The sequence below is a fragment of the Myxine glutinosa genome, chromosome 12 (genome assembly GCF_964187855.1).
Source record: "Myxine glutinosa chromosome 12, kmMyxGlut1.1, whole genome shotgun sequence".
NCBI lineage: Eukaryota > Metazoa > Chordata > Myxini > Myxiniformes > Myxinidae > Myxine > Myxine glutinosa.
Window position 1 is genome coordinate 36,893,700 of NC_136272.1, and position 24,961 is coordinate 36,918,660.

A 24,961-nucleotide genomic window follows, 5' to 3' on the forward strand; every position below is an offset into this window, starting at 1 on the left:
CATCTCGCATCACACATTAGTCGGTAGAAGCTGTCCTTCGTGAAGAGTAGGCAAACTATCTCTGGTACCATGACCAAATTCCATACTCCTGCACTAACCAGCGTAGGTCATTGCATTAGTGGCAGAGCCACGCCCTCAGCCAATGAGGCTACCCCATCACCTTGTGTTGCATATGAAAGAAGAAGATGCAACGCATTCTGTGAATGGCATGTTTAAGTTCAGTTGTACACAATGATAAAATAAATAGGAAAGCACTAAAGTACGTGCCGAGTGTCGCTGGTGCCGACAATAATATCCATTGTCAGGAGGTAGGATGGGGAGGGGGCAGTTTAACTCCCTCTTACAAGTTAAAAGTGGTCGCACTAGAAAAATACTAAATATTCTGGACCAATTTGATGACATGGAATAAAATGTCAAAATGCATTAAGTGAAAGAATAATTTCCTATAGCAGTGGTCAGGTATTCCACTATTATCTGTAAACCATGTTCAAAACGTAGTTAGTGTTGAGGCGAAACGCAACATTAAAAATTTCTGCCAAGAGTAGAACGCCAAATTATTTCAGAATCCAATGTTTTTAATTGTATCATCACGAGATGTTAAACGAAGTCCACCTTCCCTATTGTGCATATCTAAAATTATCAACACATTTGATGTCACCCATTTTACCATTCTGCCCTCTGTAATCTATCATATACAGTGCCTATACCCTTGCAAATTTTTCAACTTTTGTTGCCTTATAACCTGGAATTAAAATTGCATTAAACCGGACTTTTTCCACTTTTATTTACAAATCATAACCCACAACTTCCAAGTGAAAAACAAATTCTACAAATTTCAGCAAAGTAACTAAAAATACAAAACTCGACTATCTTGGTTCGATAAGTGTCCACCCCCCGCATAATAGCATTGCAAATTAGAGCAGGTATAACCAATCACCTTTAAAATCACACAGCAATTTAATTGGCCTCCACCTGTGTTAAATTGTAGTGATTCTGATTATTTCAGAACAAAATTAGCTGTTCCTGTATGTTTCCTCTGCTGGGTAGTGCATTTAACAGCAAAGACTCAACCATGAGCACCAATGGGCTTTAAAAAGACTGCCAAAATAAAGTTGTGGAAAGACACAGATCAGGGGATGGTGTTACGGATTCGTCAATTCCGTTGTGGTGGTTTTCATCCACTGTAAACATTTTTGATTCCATGTACTATTATTGTTTTCAAAAGGTTTATTGTTCATGAACTGTTTTCAAAAGGTGAAAAAGTTAGAGTTAAAAGAAACCGGAAACCGGATGACGACGAAGAAGAAAAAGAGAAAAAGAAGGCGGAGCGAATGAGTCGGGGAAGAAGCCGAGCGGCGTTGAGGGTTTGAGCCAACGCTAGCGAACGGAGGTCGCTAGCGAACTTTTGGGTTTCCCGGGAAAGGGATTCCTGCGACAGAATTGTTATCGCTGTGACAGATCAACATGTGTGTCAGGTTTTGCGGTCGATTCCGAAGAGAATCGTTGGACTGCCGTTACGTCTCGAGTACGGGCCGTCGGCCATTTTGACTCACGCGCTTTGTGCGTTGAGCAAGGTTTCTTTGCTTCGCTTAAGCCATTCTCACCGCATTCAGACGTTTATCTGGTGTGTGTGGGTGCAACGCGGATTTTGAAGGGAAATCTGAGGTTCACCAACTGTGAGCCGTGAAACGTCCATACCCGTGGGTGTGATTTCCCAGTCGCCTGGAGGGCGCCTTTGGATTTCCCAGTCGCCTTGAGGGCGCCTTGGTGCAGCTTTGGCCGTGTGGCTGTGACCGTCATCCGAACGGGATTCTGGTCTCGATTAGACATCGTTCTGACGATCGCTGGAGTGGATCGACTTTGGCTTGAACCCGGGATCGACTTCGGCTTGAAACCGGAATCAACTTTGGTTTGAAGCAGGGAGAGAGACATTGGGAATGTTCTTGGTTCACTCACTTGGAGCACAGTGAGTTATAGGTTACGAAACTGATGGTACCATCATAGGATATATATTGATTGTACTTTTGATTACTATTATTGTTGTACTGTTATTCTTGTGTGATCTTAATACAATATTTGTTTGTTGGTAACAATTGGTGTGGCTTCACCAGTGATCTTTGACATACAGAATAACACATTTTTCTGCCGTGACTCCTCTTGGGGCTCGGAGGTACACCGTGACCAGGGGGTTGGGGAGGAGCACGTAACAGAAATTGGGGGCTCGTCCGAAATTGGCCCAAATTGATTTTGGGGGCTCGTCCAAGATTGGCCCAAATTGAAATTGGGGGCTCGTCTTTGCTGACAAAAATCTCGTCCGGGATAGAATTCCCTAGCATTCCCAAAATTCCCAAATTTGGAATTTTTCTAACATTCCCAAATTTTTCAAAAAATTGGAAAATTTTTGTGTGAAGGTTAACAGGTGCTAACTAATAGTCACCATGGTGTTTGATGCAGAAAAGTTTGCGGCGTCCCCTAATGAGGCACAGTTCCAAGTGTTAAAAAGATCGGAACTCTTGATATTGGCCAAACATTTTAACTTGGAGGTCCGAGCTCACATGAAGAAAGCAGAGATGCAGACATTGGTGGTAGAATCTCTGGTGGGACAAGGAACATGGACAGAGGTAGCCTTGGATTGGTTACCCGAGGAAAAAGAAAATGTGGAGCTCCGGAAAATGGAGATGCAACTGCAGAGCCAGGAAAGGTTAAAAGAGTTGGAATGGAAAGCCGAGGAGAGAAGAGCAGAGGAAAGGAGAGCTGAAAGAGAACTCGAGGAAAGAAGAGTAGAACAGGAACGAGAATCGAGGAGAGAACAACAGAGGAAAGGAGAACTGAAAGGGAACTCGAAGAAAGAAGAGCAGGGGAAAGAGCAGAGGAAAGGAGAGCCGAAAGGGAGTTAAAGGAACGTGACATGTGTTACGGGGTCCTCCCCTATCCCCTGGTCTCGGTAAGCCTCGAACCCCGAGAGGGTCCCCGGCAGAAAGATATGTTATCATCCTTGGTTTTTTTTTTGGTTTTTTTTGTGTATACAAGATCGAGGCTCGTGTAAGAGCTAAAATGGTTGAAATTAATCAATAAAGAAACCCTCAATGAAACCATCAAATGAAACAATCAAATCAATAATGAAACCACACCAAGGGTTATGAACAAACAATAATATATTATAAATCACACCGGAATCACGACACAAATAATAATAGCAATTCACCCTATCATCCCGATCTGAAGATGGTACCACCTTATCTAGTCCTTTACCCAAACTCACGGCACTCCCCCAATGTCTCTGTACCCCTCCAAGGCGAAGTCGATTCACACCAGCGATCGTTGGATCAATGTCCGATCAAAATCAATTGAGGCGTGGACGATCGAAGCAACCCAGAGGTCACGTGGTCCAACACCCCGCAAAATAGCGGTGGAATGGAAACCCGCCCAAAGATGCGCTCCGACGTATACGTTTGCGGTTCAATCAGCGAGTCTCCTTATAATCCTCCAAAAGCCACTTTCTGGCACAGCCGTCCCCGGCAACCCACCGGGGAATAATGCCCGGCCGACGCGACAAAAACATTTTCACTGAAGGTAGCGCACGTGGCGAAATGGCGGACAGCTTTCACTCGAGCCGGGGCTTTGAGGCAAGGATACTCCGGAACCTCAATGCAGATACCCGACTACCCAGGCTCCACAGCACTCCGGCGATATCACCTATCGCATGAACTTCCTTTCAAGGACGCAAAGTTCACTCGCACTGTACGCTCGACCGCTCGGTCCAGAGCTTCCACAAAAACGTCTTTTCACGATCTTCTCACGCCTCTTCTTCCTCGCTCCACCTCTTCTGGTGCCCTATCCGATTTCTGGCATCATTTTTGTCATAAGCGCTTTTAAACCTTTTAACCACAATAACCCTTACTGAGAACCAACAATAATAATACCAACAATAATTAGGGCCGAATCCGTAACACATGGAGTATCAGAAGGAACTTAAACTCAAGGAGCTGGAATTAATGGGAGAACGGAGAGAAGTAGTATCCATGCCGGCTAGTTCGACAACCAGTCAGAACACTTGGGATGTTGGTAGGCATGTGAGGCTGGTTCCACCCTTCAATGAAAAAGAGGTAGCCAAGTTTTTTTTACACTTTGAGAAAGTGGCTCAAATGCTAAAATGGCCTGTGGGGTCCGGGACTATGTTAGTGCAAAGTGTTTTGGTGGGTAAAGCTCAAGATATCTATTCGGCTTTACCGATTGACCAATGTGCAGATAATGAGATAGTGAAGAAAACCATTCTCAAAGCCTATGAATTGGTCCCTGAAGCTTACCGGCAAAAAATCAGGAATGCCAGGAAGAGGGAGAGTGAGACCCATGTGGAGTTTGCCAGAATGAAGGAAACCATGTTTGATCGGTGGTGTGATTTGAAAGGGATTGGGAAAGACTTCAAACTGTTGCGACAATTGATCTTGGTGGAGGAATTCAAACAGTGTGTCCACGCGGACATCAAAGTACATCTGGATGAAAAGAAAGTACCAGAGTTGTATGAGGCAGCAACCGTGGCAGATGACTATGCCTTGACACAGGATGGGGTTCCACAACCCTAACTTCCCGCCTAGAGTTAGTCAGGGGAGTCATGGTAAATCAGGTTCGGAGAACAAATATTCATGGAGGCGGCCTAGAGATGACTATGAGGACAAATCTGATACCGCGACTTTTAAGGATCAGAAGACTACAGTTCCAAGACAGACTTATCTTCCGGGGGGGCTTGAGGCAGACCACGAGTTTTTCCTCCGGGCCTACTTGCGCTTTTTGCAAGAAACCTGGGCATTTGATGTCCCAATGTTATTCCCTGAAAAGGAAAAATCAGGAGCGGAGTCAGACTAGTACAACTCCGAATGCATTGGCCAATGCGAGAAATCGTCCTTGGAGGACAGTGCCTTGTGAAGGTTCCCATGCCAAAGTTACGGCATCACAGAACGACCTTGTCCAAGAGGGTTACAAACCTTTTATTTCAGAGGGGTTTGTGTCACTGGATGGAGACTTGAATAACCAGAGACCTGTTAGGGTATTGAGGGACACAGGAGCACATCAATCTTTGATGCTTGAAGGCATTTTGCCATTGTCAGAGAAGACAGCAACTGGTGTTAGTGTTCTTTTACAGGGGGTTGGTGGCTATGTTAAAGCTCCACTTCATGTCATCCATTTGAAGTCTGATTTGGTGTCAGGACCGGTCACCGTAGGTTTACAAGCCACTCTTCCTGTCGAGGGAATCTCTTTTGTTATCGGGAATGATTTGGCCGGTGGTCGAGTTTCTGGTAATCCGATGTTTGTTGAAAAGCCTAGTATGGAAAATAACACCGCACGGTTGGAGCGGAAGATTCCGGGTATCTTTCCATCCTGTGCCGCGACTCGTGTTATGGGTAGGAAGCGCTCTGAAGAGAAGGAGAAGGTACTGACGTCACGCTTTGCACAGTCACGTCTTGTCGAGTACCCTGAAACTAAGTGTCAGCACACACAAGTCAGGGATGGAGGCAATGTTGGCAAGCTCTTTGTAGGTGGGCTGAACTTCAAAACAAGGTAAGATGTTCTGGACTCTATCTTTGGCAAATATGGACCACTCTTGGAAGTGTTGTTGATAAAAGACGGAGACGCAAAAGTCGAGAGGGTTTGGCTTTGTCACGTTTGAAAACACAAAGGACGCCAAAAATGCAGAAAAGGATTTGAATGGCAAGGATTTGGATGGTCGGACCATAACAGTAGAGAAGGCAGGCCATGGGCGTCGAGGGGGCTACAGAGGAGGAAAACGTGGAGGTAGTTTCAGGGGTGGCTATGGCTCCCAAGGTGGGAGTGGTAGTTTTGGTGGTGGCCGCAGTCGAGATTACTATGGAGGCTCCCAGAGTTACGGCAGCTCCCGAAGGGATGATTATCAGGGTAGTGGCCGAGAAGGAGACCGCTATTCACGCGACTACAGCGACAAGTGCCCCAACCGTGATTATTATGAAAGTTAGGAAGAGTTTGAAGCACTGAATGCTGCGGAGTAGCTGAGTCAAGATTTGTACCTGGATTAACCTGTGAACTCAACATTCTTCAATGCGTCCACACAGCAAATACTTCCAGGCCTCACCAACTACCATGAAACATGGCTCCCAGCTCAGCCTCCTTCAAAAAGTGCTATAGATTTGTTTTGCTTTGGACTCACTGATCACAACCCCTTAACCTTCATTCAAAAAAAATGAAAAATAAAAACCAGAGGTTGATGAGATGGAGTTTGGCTTTGCAGGAGTTCAACTTGGAGATTGAGCATGTAAAGGGCAGGGACAATGTCGATGCTGATGATTTGTCCAAAGTGAACTAACTTTGGAAATTTCTGTAGGTTGTTTGGAAGTTTTGTTGCTTTATTTTGGGAAATATTAATTATCGTTGCTCACGGGAATTGGTGATTTGGGTGTGAGTTTTACTTTTGTTTGTTAAAAGAGTTTATGCCTGCAAAGAAAGTTTTCACTATGTTCAAACTTTCTTTCTTGAGGGGGGGGAAGTGTTACGGATTCGTCACTTCCGTTGTGGTGGTTTTCATCCACTGTAAACATTTTTGATTCCATGTACTATTATTGTTTTCAAAAGGTTTATTGTTCATGAACTGTTTTCAAAAGGTGAAAAAGTTAGAGTTAAAAGAAACCGGAAACCGGATCGGGAACCGGACGACGACGAAGAAGAAGAAGAAGAGAAAAAGAAGGCGGAGCGAATGAGTCGGGGAAGAAGCCGAGCGGCGTTGAGGGTTTGCACCAATGCTAGTGAACAGAGGTCACTAGCGAACTTTTGGGTTTCCCGGGAAAGGGATTCCTGCGACAGAGTTGTTATCGCTGTGACAGATCAAACTGCGTGTCAGGTTTTGGGGTCGATTCCGAAGAGAATCGTTGGACTGCCGTTACGTCTCGAGTATGGGCCGTCGGCCATTTTAACTCACACGCTTTGTGCGTCGAGCAAGGTTTCTTTGCTTCGCTTCAGCCATTCTCACCACATTCAGACGTTTATCTGGTGTGTGTGGGTGCAACGCGGATTTTGAAGGGAAATCTGAGGTTCGCCGACTGTGAGCCGTGAAACGTCCATACCCGAGGGTGTGATTTCCCAGTCGCCTGGAGGGCGCCTTTGGATTTCCCAGTCGCCTTGAGGGCGCCTTGGTGCAGCTTTGGCCGTGTGGCTGTGACCGTCATCCGAACGGGATTCTGGTCTCGATTAGACATCGTTCTGACGATCGCTGGAGCGGATCGACTTTGGCTTGAAGCCGGGATCGACTTCGGCTTGAAACCGGAATCAACTTTGGTTTGAAGCAGGGAAAGAGACATTGGGAATGTTCTTGGTTCACTCACTTGGAGCACAGAGATTTATAGGTTACGAAACTGATGGTACCATCATAGGATATATATTGATTGTACTTTTGATTACTATTATTGTTGTACTGTTATTCTTGTGTGATCTTAATACAATATTTGTTTGTTGGTAACAATTGGTGTGGCTTCACCAGTGATCTTTGACATGCAGAATAACACATTTTTCTGCCGTGACTCCTCTCGGGGCTCAGAGGTACACCGTGACCAGGGGCTTGGGGAGGAGCACATAACAATAGGTATAAATAAAATATCTCAAAGGCCTTCAATATTTCTTGAAGAAGAGTCAAGACAATCATGAGATGTGGAAGGTGTATGGTACCACCAAGACCCTGCCTAGATAAGGCTGTCTCTCCAAACTGGATGACGAAGTAAGGAGACTGATCAGAGGCCAATCACAACTTTAAAAGAGCTACAGGCCTTTATGGCAAAGACTGATCACTGTGTCCATGTGAACAATATCCCAAGCACTACACAAGTCTGGCCTGTACAAGAAGGAAGCCATCACTCAAAAAAGCCCACCTTGAGTCCCGTTTGAGGAATGCAAAAAACATACCTCAAACGGGACTCAAGGTAGCCTTTTTGACGTTACATTTGACGCAAACCCAACATAGCACATCACCTAAAGAATACCATCCCTACTGTGAAGCATGGTGGTGGCAGCAACATGTTATGGGGATGTTTCTCATCTGCAGGGGCTGGGGCATGTGTGAGGATAGAAGAGAAAATGGATGGAGCAAAATACAGAAAAATCCTAGAGGAAAACCTGCTGCCCTCTGCAATAAAGCTGAAATTTGGACGGAAGTTCACCTTTCAGCATGACAATGACCCGAAAAACACAGCCAAAGCTACATTGGAGTGGCTAAGGACCAAGCATATGAATGTCCTTGAGTGACCCAGTCAGAGCCCCGACCTAAATCCAATCGAAAATCTGTGGCATGACTTGAAGATTGCTGTCCATCGAAGCTTCCCACAAAACTTGACTGAGATTGAACAGTATTGTCCAGAAGAATGGGCAAATATTGCCCAATCAAGGTGTGCAAAGTTGGTAGAGACCTATCCCAATAGACTCACAGCTGTTCTTGCTATCAAAGATGTTTCTACCAAGTATTAACTCAGAGGGGTGGACACTTATCCAACCAAGATATTCTAGTTTTGTATTGTTACGTTTGTGGGGGTAGGCATGGAATACCTTAGCAAAGTTCAGAATGTGTCGGTTTTAGTAAGGACCGTGTGATGTGAAGAAGAAGAACCCAAATTGATGTACATAAGCAGGGAAAATGTTCAGGTTAAGAGTGTTTGCATGTCGCCATAAGCGGCGTGGCTTTTGTGTTAACTAGTTGTAGGGCGTAAGATTAATAAACCCCAGTGTGTAATTGCCCCTGTGATATTTCCCTTCGTTTTTATTTCATCAAAAAGGGCCGTCATTACAACAGCCATAAAAGCCTGACACAAACCCAGCACATTTGCCAATCTGCAAGTAAACCCCGACGTCATCCAAACATTCCTGAACAGAGACTAGACTCCACTTCCCGACGACTCGTGACGGGGAGGCCACGCCTCGACATTTGTCATTAGACATCAAGCAAGGCCGTTAGGCCCCGCACCGAAGACGACGATTGGTTGTGGTGATGGACTGATGTAATGGGATGTCGGTGATTGGACAGTGTAACGTCAGCAGTGGAGCATTCAAGAGCTCGGGGAGCAAAAAGAGGCCATCTCGCCATCTTGGTCTCTTTTGTGCTGGCGTTCATTGGAGGTGGTCTCATTCGCTCTCTTCTGGTCCTGGCGTTCGTTGGAGGCGGTCACATTCTCTCCCCTCTTTGATGCTGGCGTTTGTTGGAGGTAGTCACATTCTCTCTCTTTTGTGCTGGTGTTATTTGGAGGCGGTTGCATTCTCTTCTTGTGCTGGCGTTCGTTGAAGGCGGTCGCATTTTCTCTTCTTGTGCTGGCGTTCGTTAGAGACAGTCGTATTTTCTCTTTGTTCTGGCTCGCGTGAAAGGCGGTTGGATTTTGGTTAGTGTGCACTGTTGGAGCGAGTCCGGAGCCTGTGTAAATCAAAGTGCATTCTCTGGTAGTGCAGAGAAGGAGCGATGTGGCAAATTTCGATTGTGAGGAAGGGGCGTTGCCGGCGGTTCGTGGAGCTCGCAGTGTTTCAGACAGAGTGGAGAGCGCAAGGGGACCGCCAGCCAGAATTACCTCACATTCATGGCAAGGTAAAAGCGTGACTCGGCGCCATCTTAAGCAGGTCGACGCGTGGCCATTTTGCTGACCGAACGGATCTGTGGCGACCACCAAACCCTCGTTGACACTGGAGCTAAGTGGCTGCACGACATAAACATTATTTATTTTCTTTTACTTTTATTTTCCCCTGTTCGTATCTGAGTCAGAGTGGAGGGACCCTCATTTAGGAGTTTTAGTTTACCTTACCTTTCGTTGTTCCCTTGCCTTATTTTAATAAACCCATTATCTGTTGCATGTTACTTGGTGTTCTGTCTCGTTTATTTGTGATGGGTTCGAGGAAGCCCAGTGAACTCCGTGCAGGTAAGCCCTTGCTGCCATCCATCCCGTGCATGTCACTACCGTCAAGTTGGGTATACGCCGCAGAGTTAAAGCATCGTTTCGGTCATCCGTCATCCGCCACGATTTCATATTAAAAATATCAAACTGAACTTCCTTCGGACACGGGTGCGATTTTTTTTTATTACAACTTGAATTTGAAATTGTAATTTGTGGAGAAAAAACACACACACAAAAACAAACAAGGTATGGAGGAAATTGGACAGAACTAACATTGAAGAGAAGGAACTGAAATCTGTTTTTGGTTCCAAGTCTTTCAGACATGGATATGCTTCATTTCTGCGAAGCTAAGTTTCTTCGTTACTGTAAAGCTGTTTACCAGCCACATTACAAGTGTTTGCCTGTTTACATTACAAATCGTCTGTAAAAGTAAACCTTGATTGTGTCCTTTGTTGCCTTTGATAATTAATTAATTGCTGTTAAAGTACTGCACGTGTTTGTCGATATATTTTATTGCATGCTAGTTCGTGTTTCTCACCCAGCCTCAACGAGTCCGATTAGTTCGTTTTAGGGTTTTTCCTTCTCAGTCTCTGCTTTACACCCATCTCATCCCCCTGAAAGATGTTCTTTTAAACACTGTGAATGTCAGTTGCGCCTACCCTTGGCGTTCTAGTCCATTACATCTTCCTTCATTGTAGTAAATATATCCATTCATAACAGTCAAGCAGGCAGGTACAATTTACCTGCCTATTTCAAGAAGGTACAATATAAACTTCCTGGAAGCATTCAGAAACCCAATTATCACCCCGACAGTGATGTGTGTCACAGCATTGCCGATTTAGGTATCCCGAGATGGAAATTATCTTGCCGTAAATGCAGACGCACTGGTCCATCATTCCTCGTCAACGTTCACTCATTTATATCTATTGTTCCTACCTCCACCCATGACCGTGGTGCATCTGTGCTCACCGCGCCTACCAACATCCCCATGAGCAAAACCTGTGCCAGGAAATTCAATCCCCTCCTCACTCCACTACCAATCCCGTTAACCTCAACCCAGCCAAGCAACACCCTACCCTTTCCAATTTGAGGCTTATGCTCCAGTTTAATGGATCTAACTCAACAGGGTGCTGCCTCATCTTCAGAAGTTACATATCTTACAAACCAATCTCTTATAGGATGTTCCACACTCACTCATAGTCACCCACCCAGCCCCCTCCCCCCACCCTTTTCCATCTCTAATTTCCACCCATCTTATACTCCCCCAATGATTGCCCTTACCCCTCCGCAGAAGTTATTTTTATACCATTTTGACATCCAATCTTCGTCTTCTTTAATGGCCACGATTATCCCACCTTTCTTGTGGGGTCGGCCGTGGGAAGCTTGGCCCGAGTCTTCACGAACCAGCTGGCCAGGCCTGAGATTCGCATTTTGACATCCAATATCATCCAGATTCGTAATAACTGAACCAAACCTGGCCCTCTTAATTATAAACTTGTCAACCATCTTCACATCATTATAACCTAAGTAATTAAATCGATAATTTAATTTGATGTTAAGACTCATATTTTCCCTCTTCATCAGCTTGGCTTCCACGTGGGTTATTCCACCTTGAACAAACTTCCTCTTTGTACGTCATAATGGATGGATGTCATCAATTTCAAACAAGAGGTCAGGGCTATCTCACTCGACATTTGTCATGTCTTTGATTCTGTTTAGTATCCCACCCTATTTTCCCAACTCTTACATTAGCTTTATAATTGTATCTAGAGTTCCCTCCAAGACTGCCTATCCCATTTTCTTGTGCAATTCAGAAGCAATGGCCAGAGCATTTCCAATACTGATCCTCTGGAGTTCAGTGTCCCTCAAAGTAGCTCGCAGATCAATCCTGTTCTTTATATACATCAACGACACATCCTTGTCTCTGCAAAATCAATTGAATCACTTTGCAGATGACTCCACTCTGTGTCATGTAGTTCCACACACCTCTGATGTGCTACTTGGGGCAGCATCCCTCCATGCTAATCTGGAGAAAAGAAGCAACTAGTCGTGTTAACTGGAACATGTATTTTAAGGCAGAAAAACAGATATTCTCACTTTGTCTCTTTGTGAAGACTGGCAGGAAAATTATATTATTTTCCATTTATGGTCAGCCTCTTGGAAAAGTAGTCTCTGGAGCTCCTGGGCTTCACTTTCAGCTATAAATGATTTGGTGCAGATCATATCTCGAAGCTGGCCTCCAAAGCAGGCTGCCACCATAGAATTATCCGCAGGGTCAAGTCCTTCTGCTGTCCTCATTATAGTCGACAAAGCTTTCATCTTGAGCGTCAGACAATGGCTCCCCATTGTGGAATGATGCTGCCACTTTCCATATTGCACCCCCTTGAGGACTTGGAATCAAAGGCCCTCCCTCTCATTGGAATATTTCATACACGTCTTTTCTTTTTTGTTGAACTGTCTTCCTGAATTGATTGCCTGACAACTTCAATTTCAAGTTTCAAGTCGTCTGCCAAGCACCACCTCATGTTCTCTCTCATTTCCATAATTCCACTCCCTGCACCCATAAGCAGTCATTGACAGCACCCAGGCAAAATTACAAATTTCCTGCCAATCAAACCACCTGATTCCAAAAAGACTTTGGCCAGAACCCCCCCCCCCCCTCCTCCGCTACAAACCCCACAAGAAGGCAGAAATAATTTGGCCAATCATTATAAAATACACAATTTAGTGTCTGTCTGTCTGACCGAGAAAGATTTGGTCGTTAGTTATCCAATCTAAACCAAACTTGACAGGAGGACTAAGGGTCACACGATATAGGGTGTTGCAAAATAAATGATACTTTTTTCCCCCCAGATTGTATTGACCACATGTCCGTGATTTTTTAATTCAAATTTTGCGTGCGTCATCATGACGTGCCTGCGTGTTGTCTCCATCATATTTGCGACTAATGTTCGTGTCTTTGCTGAAATCTTTTAAAAGTCGACTTCAAATGGTTTCTGAAGCTAATGGTGGACATATTGACACGTATTAAATGTGAGTTTTTAATTTTTTAATGAAATAAAGCCTTTGGTTGGCTTTTCATCCGATTGAAACTTCATTTCATCTTGGGGGAAAAAAGTATCATTTATTTTGCAACACCACTTAGAGGTTGCAGCAACTTCATTTGCCTCCCCCTTCCCGAGGGGGTTTTCCACTTTGGGCAAAATTCATGTTGAGGTGTATAGATAGCTTTTCATGGCATTTTTCCAAGACCACTTCTAATAAATAACAAAAGTAATAACAACACAACATTAATAGCATAATATTAATGTTATTACAAAACAATATTAATACTAATATCCCCTCTCCCCAAGGGTTTTTTTTACCCCCTCCCCCCCCCCCCCCTATTACACCTACTCCCTCTCCCCAACTCCAAATGCCATGTTAAAGTGTATAAATAGCTTATCGTGACGTTTTGGGGGGCAAACCTAACAGAAGTAGAAAAAAATATTATCAACAATAAATACTTATGATTATCTTTTTAAACATTCACTGCTGTTTAACACAAAACTGAAAGGGAGGAAACCCGACAGTCTTGAGGCATTATATGCTTATCCCATACCCCACAGACTAACGGATCCGAGCCTACATGTACTGTGATCTATATACCCCAGAGAGGAAAATAACATGACCCTTCATGTCACTCCCACAGAGAGCATGGGAACTAATTAATAAAAAGATGATACAGACATGTTATGCAGAATAAGTAATGATTTGACGAAACAGCACAACATGTGATCTCAGGATGCCAAATGTTAGCAATGAAAGAATTGTGAAAATTAAATAACAGTTTTTGGTTCCAGGGCTTTCAGACGTGAATACAACACAACAACATGCATTTTAAGGCCATTTTCCCTGCTAGAGCGGGGGTTAGCCTTGCGGTCCCCATGACAATCTTCTCCATCTTGCCCTATTTTCTGCATCTCCCCTTGTTAACCCCCTTGCCCGCATTTCTTCTTCCACCATCTTTAGCCAAGTCTTTCTCGGTCTTCCCCGTCTTCCTTCTACATTCATTTCCATCACTCTTCTCAACCAGTCACTTTCATCCTTCCTCAACACATGACCAAACCATCTCAACCTGTTCCTCTTCACAGCATCAATCACAGGCTCTATTCCCATCATTTTTTGCAATTCATCATTTGTCTTCCTCTCTCTCAACGATACTCCGCACATCCATCAAACCATTCGCATTTCCACCCTTTCCAACCTTCGTTGCTGCTCTACGTTCATTACCCATGTCTCGCTCCCATAAATCATAACACTTCTCACACATGCAGCATACACCTTTCCCTTCAGCTTCAACGACACTCCCCTCATCAGCACGCCACTCAGTTCCCGAAACTTCTTCCATGCACATCTCACTCTCGCAACCGTTGCCGAATCTGATCCACCTTCTCCATTCAGCATGTCTCCGAGGTAGCAAAATGTTTTCACACCTTCCAGCTTCACGCCGTCTCCAAGATCCAACTCAACATTTCCTCCATCTGCAGCTCCCTCTGTGCACACCTTACACTTGAATGTAGCTGCCACACTGGTTAACGACCCTCTCAGACCACTATATTTTTGATGAACCCACTCAGCGCACATTGTACATTGAATAGAGTTCACTCCGACACCCTTCCTGCACACAGCACAGGGCCACTTCCCAGTTCTTTCCACCTCACCACATGCTTTACCACTTGCCATCACCTTCGTCTTTCCGATATTCACCTTCAGACCTTTTGTCTCCATACATTCCTTCCACGTGTTCATCTTTTCCTTCAGTCCATCCATACTTTCCGCAATCAACACCAGATCATCTGCATACAACAACTCCCAGTCTCCCACGGTAAACCCTCCTTTACGTTCTGAGCCAGCACCTCCATCACAGCTACAAATAGTAGTGGACTTAGTACCGACCCCTGATGCGCTCCCACCTTCACCTCAAACTCACCACTGTTCCCGTCCTTCGTCCTTACAGCTGTGCGCGCTCTTTTGTACATTGCCATCACTACTCTGATCAACCATTCCTCCACTCCTAACTTCCTCATTGCCCATGTCAATACTTTGCGTGGAACCCTATCGAATGCTTTCTCCAGATCAACAAACCCAAGAAACAACTTCTTCCCCTTCTCCATGTACTTCTCCTGCAACTGCCTCACAATAAAAAGCACGTCTGTCGTTCCTCTTCCTGGCATAAATCCAAACTGCATTTTGCCGATCTTCACTCTCTTCCTTATCCTTCTCTCCAACACCCTTTCCAATACCTTCATTCCATGCTCCAATAACTTTATCGCTCAGTACGAGCCACACTCTAGAGGGTCACCTTTCCCCTTGTATAGAGGGACGAGGGTACTCAGTTCCCAATCCACTGGAATGCGGCCTTCTTTCACCACCAGATTACAGATCTCTGTCATTCTCTTCACACCCCAACTTCCTGCTGCCTTCAACATATCTCCCACAACTCCCATCGCCCCATAGTCCATGGGCCAGAGCAGATATCGGTACCACCTGGGGGGACCAAACCAAAGTAGTACTAAAATGTTTATAGGGTTGATATGAGTGTAATAAGATATTGTTGCGGATATGGGATTTGGCCTCCATCCATATCCGCTTGTAAATATTCCCCTATTTCCCCAATACCCCCCAACTATCCCCAATCCCCCATTCCCTAGTCCCATTGCCTGTAAATAACACTCTGTAGAACCGACCTTCCCCTTCTTCCCCCATTAAATGTCGTGCCCAGGTCCACTGCATCTCACGTAGACAACTTTCGGACATCTTGCTAGTTATTCTTAGTCTATGTCAGTTAAGGACTCGTTTCCATTAATTCTGACTCTTCGTTGCACCAGAATGTGATTGTATGGCACCAGTAGTGAGTTTAGGACCTCCCCATACCTCCTCCCATCTTCCCCATGAAACAACAACAACAACAACTACAACCACAGCGGGGGCGGCGCGGCCGCGGTGCGGGGAGTGGGCGTCCTCACTCCGGCTCGGTTAGCCGCCATTGCCCATGTGCTCCAGGTTACCTCCAGGTTACCACGAAGGGGCTGGCTGTCAGCTCCTCGTCAAGGGCGGAGCCCGGTAACCCCCTGCACCCAATAAGAAGCAACGGGCCGATTCCATCTGGGGCGGAGCTAACGAGCCGAGGGCGTGTCACTCCCCGCCGGATATACGCAGCGATTTACCGGACGTGACGTCAGATGCGCCTCAGCCACGAAGGAGAAACAAACGTCACCTTCTAGCGCTGAGAGAGACCTCCCGCATCTCTGGACCGGACCGGGTCGATTCTGCCCCTGAGCCAAGAGTGCACCTTGAGCCTCGACTACCTGCCCTTCCTTGCCATCAATCCCCGTGTGAGTCAGTTTTGTCCTGTTTATCTGTCGTCTGTCGGGGCTACTATAAGACCGTAATTAAGTGCCTACCTTCCTATGCTGTCTCTCTCGTCCTTGTAATCTAACGTTCCGAACTATTATAACCTCCTCCGGAGGTCTTGAGAACTGTACCCCTGGTGTCGTGTCATTTTCACCCAGCCGTTGTGTCCTTTCCTCAATTGATTTAGCGTAGCGCGACTCGGCCAACGTTCGAGTATAATCGGGTAAACTGTGCAGACGCGGTCATACCAAACCGCTCGGTAAACCAACATCCACAACCGCGTCTGTAACAATATGATAGCCTTTTGAGCTAGGTAGCTTTGTCAATAATTTTTAAAACTCATTTTTTTGTCATTAGCGCCATTGTGTAATTTGCAAAAAATGAAAGATACGCCAGTGTCAAATTTCTATCTCCACCAATGTGGATTAAAACAATGCAAATAAGGTTATTTCCTTTTGATTAAAAAGCAAAATGCAAAATAAATGCGATTCACACTATTTTTTACATTGTATTGTGTTTACTGCCTGCAATAATTGTATTTATCTTCACCTGGAAACTTAACATTTTGAATTACAGGTAGATTTAAGCGTTTTTTTTCCCACCAATTATGCTTATATTATCTTTTCTTTCAAAATTAATATCTTAACCAATATTATCTTTTTGTATGTTGCAGATAGTGTTGTACAGTGATCAGAGTGATGTCGATGGATCAAGGTACCACCCTGCCGAAGAAGCGGCCATGCACAAACTGTCTTATTCATTGCTCAGACGATGACTCTGATTCCCTGGTGACATTGAGGGACCTGGATTCATGGAAGGCTTTGCTCCAGGCTGCAGAGATCAGACAGCATGCCCCAGTCCTTGACTTGGCAAAAGGACTAAAAGAAGGGGAAGTACCTCAGGTACAGTACCATCGCAAATGCCGCAGCATGTTTACCATGAAGAAGTCTTTGGACTCGATCCTCTCCAAAGGTGCCAGTGCTGAACCCACAGAAGCTGCTTCCAGAAGATCATCATCCAGGACCAGGGATGCACCAAGTAGGCCTACTTCAAGACTGTATGACAAGATCTGCATCTTCTGCCAGAAGCCGAAATACATCAAAGGACAAAAATCAAGGGAACCTCTTATGCAGTGTCTTGAGTTACGAGCAGACGACACCATCCGCAAGGCGGCAATAAAGAAATGTGATCTAAGAGTGCTTGCATTGCTGAGCAGAGACCTAGTTGCCGCAGAGGGGAATTACCACAAGACGTGCTACAAAGAGTACACAAGAAGAGTGTCTTCTACCAGCTCTTCAGAAGTACAACAGGAAGAGAGTGAGGCAGCAGATTATGAAGAGACAGAGAGACAAGCCTATGAGGAACTGTTCATGCATGTGAGGACTGAATTCCTCCCAAACCCTGAAATATTGCCTTTAACAGACCTCACAGCCAGGCTTGAGAGATCCATGAACTCCCATGGCATCACCAAGATCAAACCCTCGACAAAGAAGCATGTTCGTCGCAAGCTTGAAAGTGAGCTGGAAGGGTCACTTCACTTTGTCTCAAATGAGAAAGGAAGGGTGCTTCTCTATCCAGACAGCCTGTCAATGGATGACCTTGTCAAGGAAGCCCACAACATGAAGCAATATCTACGTGAAGCACAGTCTATCAAATCCATGGATGTCCTCACCAAAGCAGCCATACAGCTGAGGAATCAGATCAAGAAACAAGATGTCCAACAGTCATGGCCACCTGATACACAGAAAAGTGTCATCCCTGAAGCTGTCACAAAGTTCCTGTATACCCTGCTGACTGGGGATACTGAGTGTGCAAATCCCTCTGAAAGAGTCCAGCGTCTTGCTGCTTCTTTTGGCAGTGATCTAGTCTTTGCTGTCACCTGTGGCAAGACTAAGCCACCCAAGCACATACTCCTCCCATTTGCTGTGAAATCACTGACAGGAAACACAGAACTGATACGAAGTCTGAATCGTCTTGGCCATGCTATTTCCTACTCCCAAGTAGAGGAGATTGACACAGCTCTTTGTGTCCAGAAGCTGGAACGCTCAGCAGAGGACATACCACTGCCAGAAGACATGCATCCTGGTGTGTTTCCCTTCCCACCCTTAGTGGGGTGGCTAAAGTCCAAATTTAAGTGATATCGTGACACACTGGCCCAAAGGACCAAATTTGGCACAGTTCTACTTTAGGACCATACAAAACTTTTGAGAGGGGGCTGCCCGATTTTAGAGGCCCAGGTCAAGGTCAAAGGTCAAATTATGTGTCTGTCATGTTTTTGCAATATCCAGCTTATATACAACCTAAAAAACTTGGTCTTAGTCACATAACCAACATATTTAGTCAATGAATCCATTACTATTATGGGAAGTTCCACCAGGTGACGGCCATATAGGCAGTGGCGGCGCCAGGCTGTCCCCGACGGGGGACGGGGGGGGGGGGGTGGGGGGCTAACATCCCCGACGAAAGGGCTAAAATCGCTAAAATCAGTGGAATTAATCCATATTCATTCACAAAAAGTTGACATAGGATTAGAAGATGGCCGACCTACAAAAATCAATGTTTTCTTTGGCTTTCAGTAGGGGTGACCGGTGGTTCTGTGCATAGAACTGCTGATACGTTTGATTTATTTTGTTGGTGGTGGCTCAATATTAATGTTCGTTTTTTTATTTCAGGAGGAAGATAACAGCGTGACTGAGCTACAATAACAGTGAGGCAGCGATCGACAAACAAGGGAGATATTTGAAGACTAATAGACAACATGGACTGGGCAAACTGTATCATATGTGGAAAGGATGACGGCACATTAAAATGTCCTGCGACCAGACAAGATGGTAAAGGTCTACAATCATATGAGGACTTTATCCGAAATGTCGACTCTTTCAGAGAACTACATTCAATGCCTGTTGACATGTGTTTTCCAGATCATGTTAATGCAAATGACTTGCTCAACAACCATGCAAAGTGGCACCTTAAGTGTCAGCTTAAATTTGCCAATACAAAACTGCAAAGAACACAAGAGAGACACCAGAGAAAGAGGAACACTGGACAGTGCGGTGATGATACGGGACGGTAAGGCGACACCCACTTGTTCAAAGAATTGCACGTGCAGGAACGCAGGACTGCCATGCACAGGACTGTGTCTCTGTCGCGGAAATTGTGAAGCATAAGTCATGCAGGCCGCGACCTCCTCTGTACTGGCCAATCCAGTATCCTCCCTCAGCGTATCGATGTACGTCAAAAACACCGATGCAAAAATGACCAACACATAATTTGACCTTTGACCTTCACCTGACCTTGAAATACAATATGGCAGCACCTGAGGATATTTTCCATAATACAAATGGATTCCTTGTCCTTAAAAATGATTATTTAGACACTGAGATAATGTTTCTATGACAGCTATGAGCTGGATATGGCAAAAACGTGACAAACACATAATTTGACCTTTGACCTTGACCTGACCTTGACCTGGGCCTCGAAAATCGGGCAGCCCCCTCTCAAAAGTTTTGTATGGTCCTAAAGTATAACTGTGCCAAATTTAGTGCTTTGGGCCAGCGTGTCACGATCATTTCCATAAGCCACTCCACTACCTGGCCTGGGATAACATTGACCATCTTGAAGAGACACTGAGTGGAGAAGGCACCTCTCACAGGGTCAATGGCATTGCTGTCCAACCCAAAGTTGCAGGGCCCATGCCACAGAAGGTCCTGCCTGCAGTCAGCAAATCCAAGAAGAGGAGCATCAGTCCTGCCCCATTGATGCTACCAACCTACAGCTACAATGTTGGACAGCGAACTGGGCCACCTAAGACTGAGACCCTTGATTCTGACACAAACAAAGAAGTTCAAGATGCAAAGAAGAAGAACCATGTATGGCTCCTGACTCGAATGTCAGATCCTGAGAACCAGACCATAAGCAGCTGGACAGGGTTCAACATCCAGATCCGCAATGATGTGACAGTGATCCAGGACACTGTGAGCTACCTTCCCACAATCAATGCTCCTGCAACTGAGATGTCAACTGTGAATGACGTACTGGAGCAAACATTTGGCATCATGCAGTCCTTACAGCTCAACAAGATCGTCTGTGTGTTTGACAAAGCACTCTTTGCCAAGGCTGCTGAGATAGTGTGGAAACATGACAAATTCAAGAACATCATCATCAGGATGGGCGTCTTCCACACAATCTGCAACCTCCTGTCCATCCTAGGAAAGAGATTTGAAGATGCAGGACTCAGAGATGTGTTTGTTGAATCAGGTGTCATTGCAGAAGGGTCTATGGCTGGGCTGATGGAAGGTCGCAGGTACAACCGGGCAGTTAGAGCACACAAGACTGCATATGAAGCACTGATGAGGCTTGCCTGGAAAGGCTTCCTTCTGTGGATAGAGAACACTCATCCTGAAGACAGCCAACACCTAGAAGAAGCCCTGAAGAGCATTGGAGAGTTCCACAACAATGTTTGCCAAGCATCCTTCCAGGACCTGCTGCAGGATGAATCATGCACACGTATCTTGGAGCTGTTCGAAACCTACCTGAACTCCCTCAGAGATGAGAACAGCCTTGCAGCCTTCTGGATGTCTTACCTAGACATGGTTGAGATTATGCTGGGCCTCATCCGAGCATCTCGAGAAGGTAACTGGATGCTTCACCTGGCAGCTATTCGAGAGATGATTCCCTGGTGCTTTGCCTATGACAAGGTGAACTACGCCCGGTTCCTGACCTACTACTATGCCACAATGTCTCGGCTACCCATCGAACATCCTGACATCCATGCCCACTTTATGCAAGGTGGGTTTTCTGTGCAGATCGGCTGCAAGAATCCCTTTGGGCGGATACCTGTGGACCAGACGATCGAAGAGACTGTCAACAAGGACACCCAGACACCTGGAGGCACAAAAGGGTTCAGCCTGAAACCTGGAGCTGTGGCTAGATACTACCTGACATCTGAGTACCGAAGCACTTATATGAGACAGCTAAGGGACATGGTTCATGTAGGCCAACATGACAACTTCAGTCATCCTGACCTACAGATGCCAATAATCAGAAGAGATGAGGCTGACATCCAGTCCATGGTTCCACTGATGGAAACCAGCTGGTTGAATCCATTCAACCTTGACCATGGAGAGCTTGTCAGTCTGTCAACTGGTGCGGTGGCCCCAGCAGAAGTTGCCAAGGACCTTCTCGACGCCCGCAAGGTAGGAGAGGAGGCATATCAAACATTCAAACAAGAGCGCTTGGAAGCAGCTGCCCCAGCTACAACGTTTCATGACAAGATGTCAAAGAAGAAGCTGAAGACGTTTTCAGACATCAGAAAGAAGTCATGTAGTAAAAGCTCTGCCAAAGAAGTAGTCATCAAAGCTGACAGGAAAATGTTTGGCCAGATGATACTTGTTGCCGAAAGCAGGAAACTACACATGAGTGACGTGCTGGCTCATCCACTGGGGCCCCTGCCATGGGCTCTGGCCAATGGTGATGGGTCTCTCCGCAAGACCAACAAAGCTGCCCTTGCCAGGGAGTTGGAAAAGAATGTTTCTCCAGCAGAGGTCATCCCAGAGCCCTCAGGAACAGTCATTGATGGGATGAGCCTAGTCCATAAACTGAAAGGAAATGAAAAGACCTTCTCACAGCTGGCAGAATCAGCACTGTCTCAAGTCCTCCATGAATGTGGAAAGAGCCACCGCATTGATGTCGTCTTCGATGTCTACAGAGACACATCCATCAAAAATGCGGAAAGGGTCAACAGGGGAGGAGACACAGCATTGCAGTTCAAGACCATAGCACCTGGGCACAACATTCAACAGTGGAGAAAGTTCATCTCCAGTTCATCTAACAAGACCAGCTTGATCGAGTTCCTTGTGCAGACGTGGAAGGGGCCAGAACACAGGCAGAAGCTTGACAACAAGTTACTGTATGTGACCTGTGGACATCAATGTTACAAACTGTCGAAAGAGCACTGGGAGGAGGCCACAGAGCTAAAGTCCTCACAGGAAGAAGCTGACACCCGCATCTTACTACATGGTGTTCATGCAGCAGAATCTGGCATCAGGTCCGTTGTGATCAGTGCAGAAGACACAGATGTCCTCGTGCTGTGCCTGGCTGTTGCCAAGTCCATCCCATGTCCCATGTACATGAAGTGTGGAACCAAGGCCAGGACAAGATACCTTGACATCCAGAAGCTGAGCCATGCTCTGGGAGGTGAGGTGTGTGAGGCACTGATTGGTATGCATGGCTACACAGGCTGTGATACAGTCAGCGCATTTGCTGGACATGGCAAGTTGGCTGCCTTCAAGCGAATGAAGTCTGACAAGACCTATCTGGAGGCCTTTGCTGAACTTGGTCAGTCATGGGAGGTATCTGGGGAGCTGTTCAGTAAACTCCAAAAGGTCACCTGCCATCTCTACATGCCTTCTGCACAGACTGCCACAGTCAACAAGCTTCGCTACCAACTGTTCTGTGCGAGACGTGGTGAAATGGAGTCTAGCCAGCTGCCTCCCTGAGGACTGTCTCTTCCTGCATGCCCTCCGTGCGAACTATCAAGCGGCCATCTGGAGGAGATGTTTGCAGAGTCACCCATTCATCCCTGACCCCAAGGACTGTGGTTGGACCACAGATGAAGAGGGCAAGCTTGTTGTGCAGTGGATGCGTGGATCACCTGCACCAGAAGCTGTGCTCCAGTTGCTGTCCTGCAAATGTGTGCGCTCATGCAAACTACCGGACTGTACCTGCCTGGCATATAGCTTGAAGTGCACAGACATGTGCAAACTACAAACCTGCACCAACCAAGCCAGAGAAAAAGAGCTGGAAGTAGAGTTGTCAGACTCGGACACTGATGATGACACTGATTAACTTGGCAGTGTACAGTCATGTATGAGAGTGTGTATCACGGTAACAGAAATTTCAATTTTGACTTGGGTTATTAAGTGATGACATGATAAGTGACATATTGGTTTTATTTTATTATTTAGGCTTTTCTAAACAGAATAAGGGTGTGAATCCATGTAAATATAAAAAGTTCTTTGAAATGACATTGCCAGAAGTAACAACGTGGAGTGTATGAACACATTTATTTCAATTTACCTTCAAGTGTGTGAAACATCCCAGTTCATAAAAAGACACATTTTAAGATTGTTTTCTACTGAAAAATAACTCAAAATGTACTTTTGACTCTTTCCTAACTATCTTAATAAAGTTGTTATTCTTAGAGTAAAGTACAAGGAAAAACGTGTGTTTCGTCTTTTTTGCGCAGGGTATGTTTACATATGAGGTGATAACCACCATTAAGCTACTCATCTACAAAGGCTATCATACCAAAATGTAAACTAGGGACATATAGCAAGCTGAAAATAGCAATTTGGTTTGGTCCCTCTGGGTGGTACCAATATGTGAAAATTGGGGTCTGGGCTCAAGGACTAACACCCGCTTTTCTACTCTTCAATGCTTTTATCGCTTCAACTTCCTTCTCAGTTATCTTCTCTGCCGGTCCTAAAACTGGGTTACTCTCTATGTTGCCATCCCATTCATTCTCTGTTTTCAACAGCATTTCCATATATCTTTTCCATCTTCCTTTAATTCCATCTGGGTAGCTTTTGTAGCTTTCAGACGTGAATATGCTACATTTATTCAAAGCTATATTTCTTCGTCTAACAAAACATGGAACTATATCCAATGGAAAATAGGTCAATGATATAGAACTTGCCAGCAACAGAGAAATGGAAACACGAGTCAGAAGCAATAGCAAAAAATTGCAATATTGCAGGATGTACACACAGCAAGAGATCAAAGCGAATCAACTAGACGTCATCTTATCGGATCAAAAGAGGTAGATACGTCAATATTGATCGACATGATAGTACCAGCAGAAAGAACTGGCTCTATTAAGGAAGCTTAGAAACTGTCAGTTATAGGCCAAGAGATTGAAATAAGCAGAATAAGGCAAATTAAGACCATCGGCATCCTTGTTGTGGTTGGTGCCCTGGGACTGAATAATAAATGTGTAAAGAAAAAGATCAGCAAAATCCTAGGGAAATGTAATATTAAAGGAATCAAAAAGAGAATCCAGCTTGGGACTGTACATATCATCAAGCGAACACATTCGATTGAATAAATGACAAGATTCCTGTATTAAGGCCATATTTGAACTCAGCAATACAGGCCGAACGTATAATGGATTGGATTGATAAAATAATAACAAAATGTATCATTTTTTTCGCAATTTGTTTGATCTCCATCACCGCTGTATTCAAATTGGCGACAGTCGGCTGCAACACAATGATGGACGGGTGTGAAAGTTATGCCAGCACATAGGTCACAGATCAACTGCATTTTGATTGGATTGTCGACCTTAGACCACAACATCAGCGAACTGACAACTCTGCTTTGAATTTGTTACTTTCACAAAAATGCACCCATGAAATGAAACCTATTGTTTTGATCAAAGCATCGCTTATTTGATAGAAAATGCATCGTTCCCTTCGTTAGAAACAATGCGAATTCTTATTTTCATACAAAAATCGTTATAATGAAATTTCTGAGGCATACAAATTCGAACACTTCTTTACCGACAGGTGACTCAAGAATGCTCAATTTGCCAAAATGCAGCCCAGAATGGAGAATTCACAGGAATTTGATTAATCCCCCATTGAAATATCCTTGTGTACACAGAATAAGATTCTTAATAATAA

The 24,961-nt window shown here is 45.1% G+C and overlaps 2 protein-coding genes across 2 annotated transcripts in view; one reads left to right on the top strand and one right to left on the bottom strand.

Annotated features, from left to right (window-relative positions):
- LOC137437955 (gamma-aminobutyric acid receptor subunit alpha-2-like) overlaps positions 1-24,961 on the bottom strand; it is a 373,866-nt gene that overhangs the window by 262,563 nt on the left and 86,342 nt on the right. The window lies entirely within an intron of this gene.
- Positions 17,128-18,859, top strand: LOC144888451 (uncharacterized). Its single transcript, XM_078766364.1, has 3 exons — positions 17,128-17,252; positions 17,290-18,365; positions 18,798-18,859. The coding sequence occupies exons 1-3, from the start codon at positions 17,200-17,202 to the stop codon at positions 18,857-18,859; spliced, it is 1,191 nt and encodes a 396-aa protein (XP_078622490.1). The 5' UTR covers positions 17,128-17,199.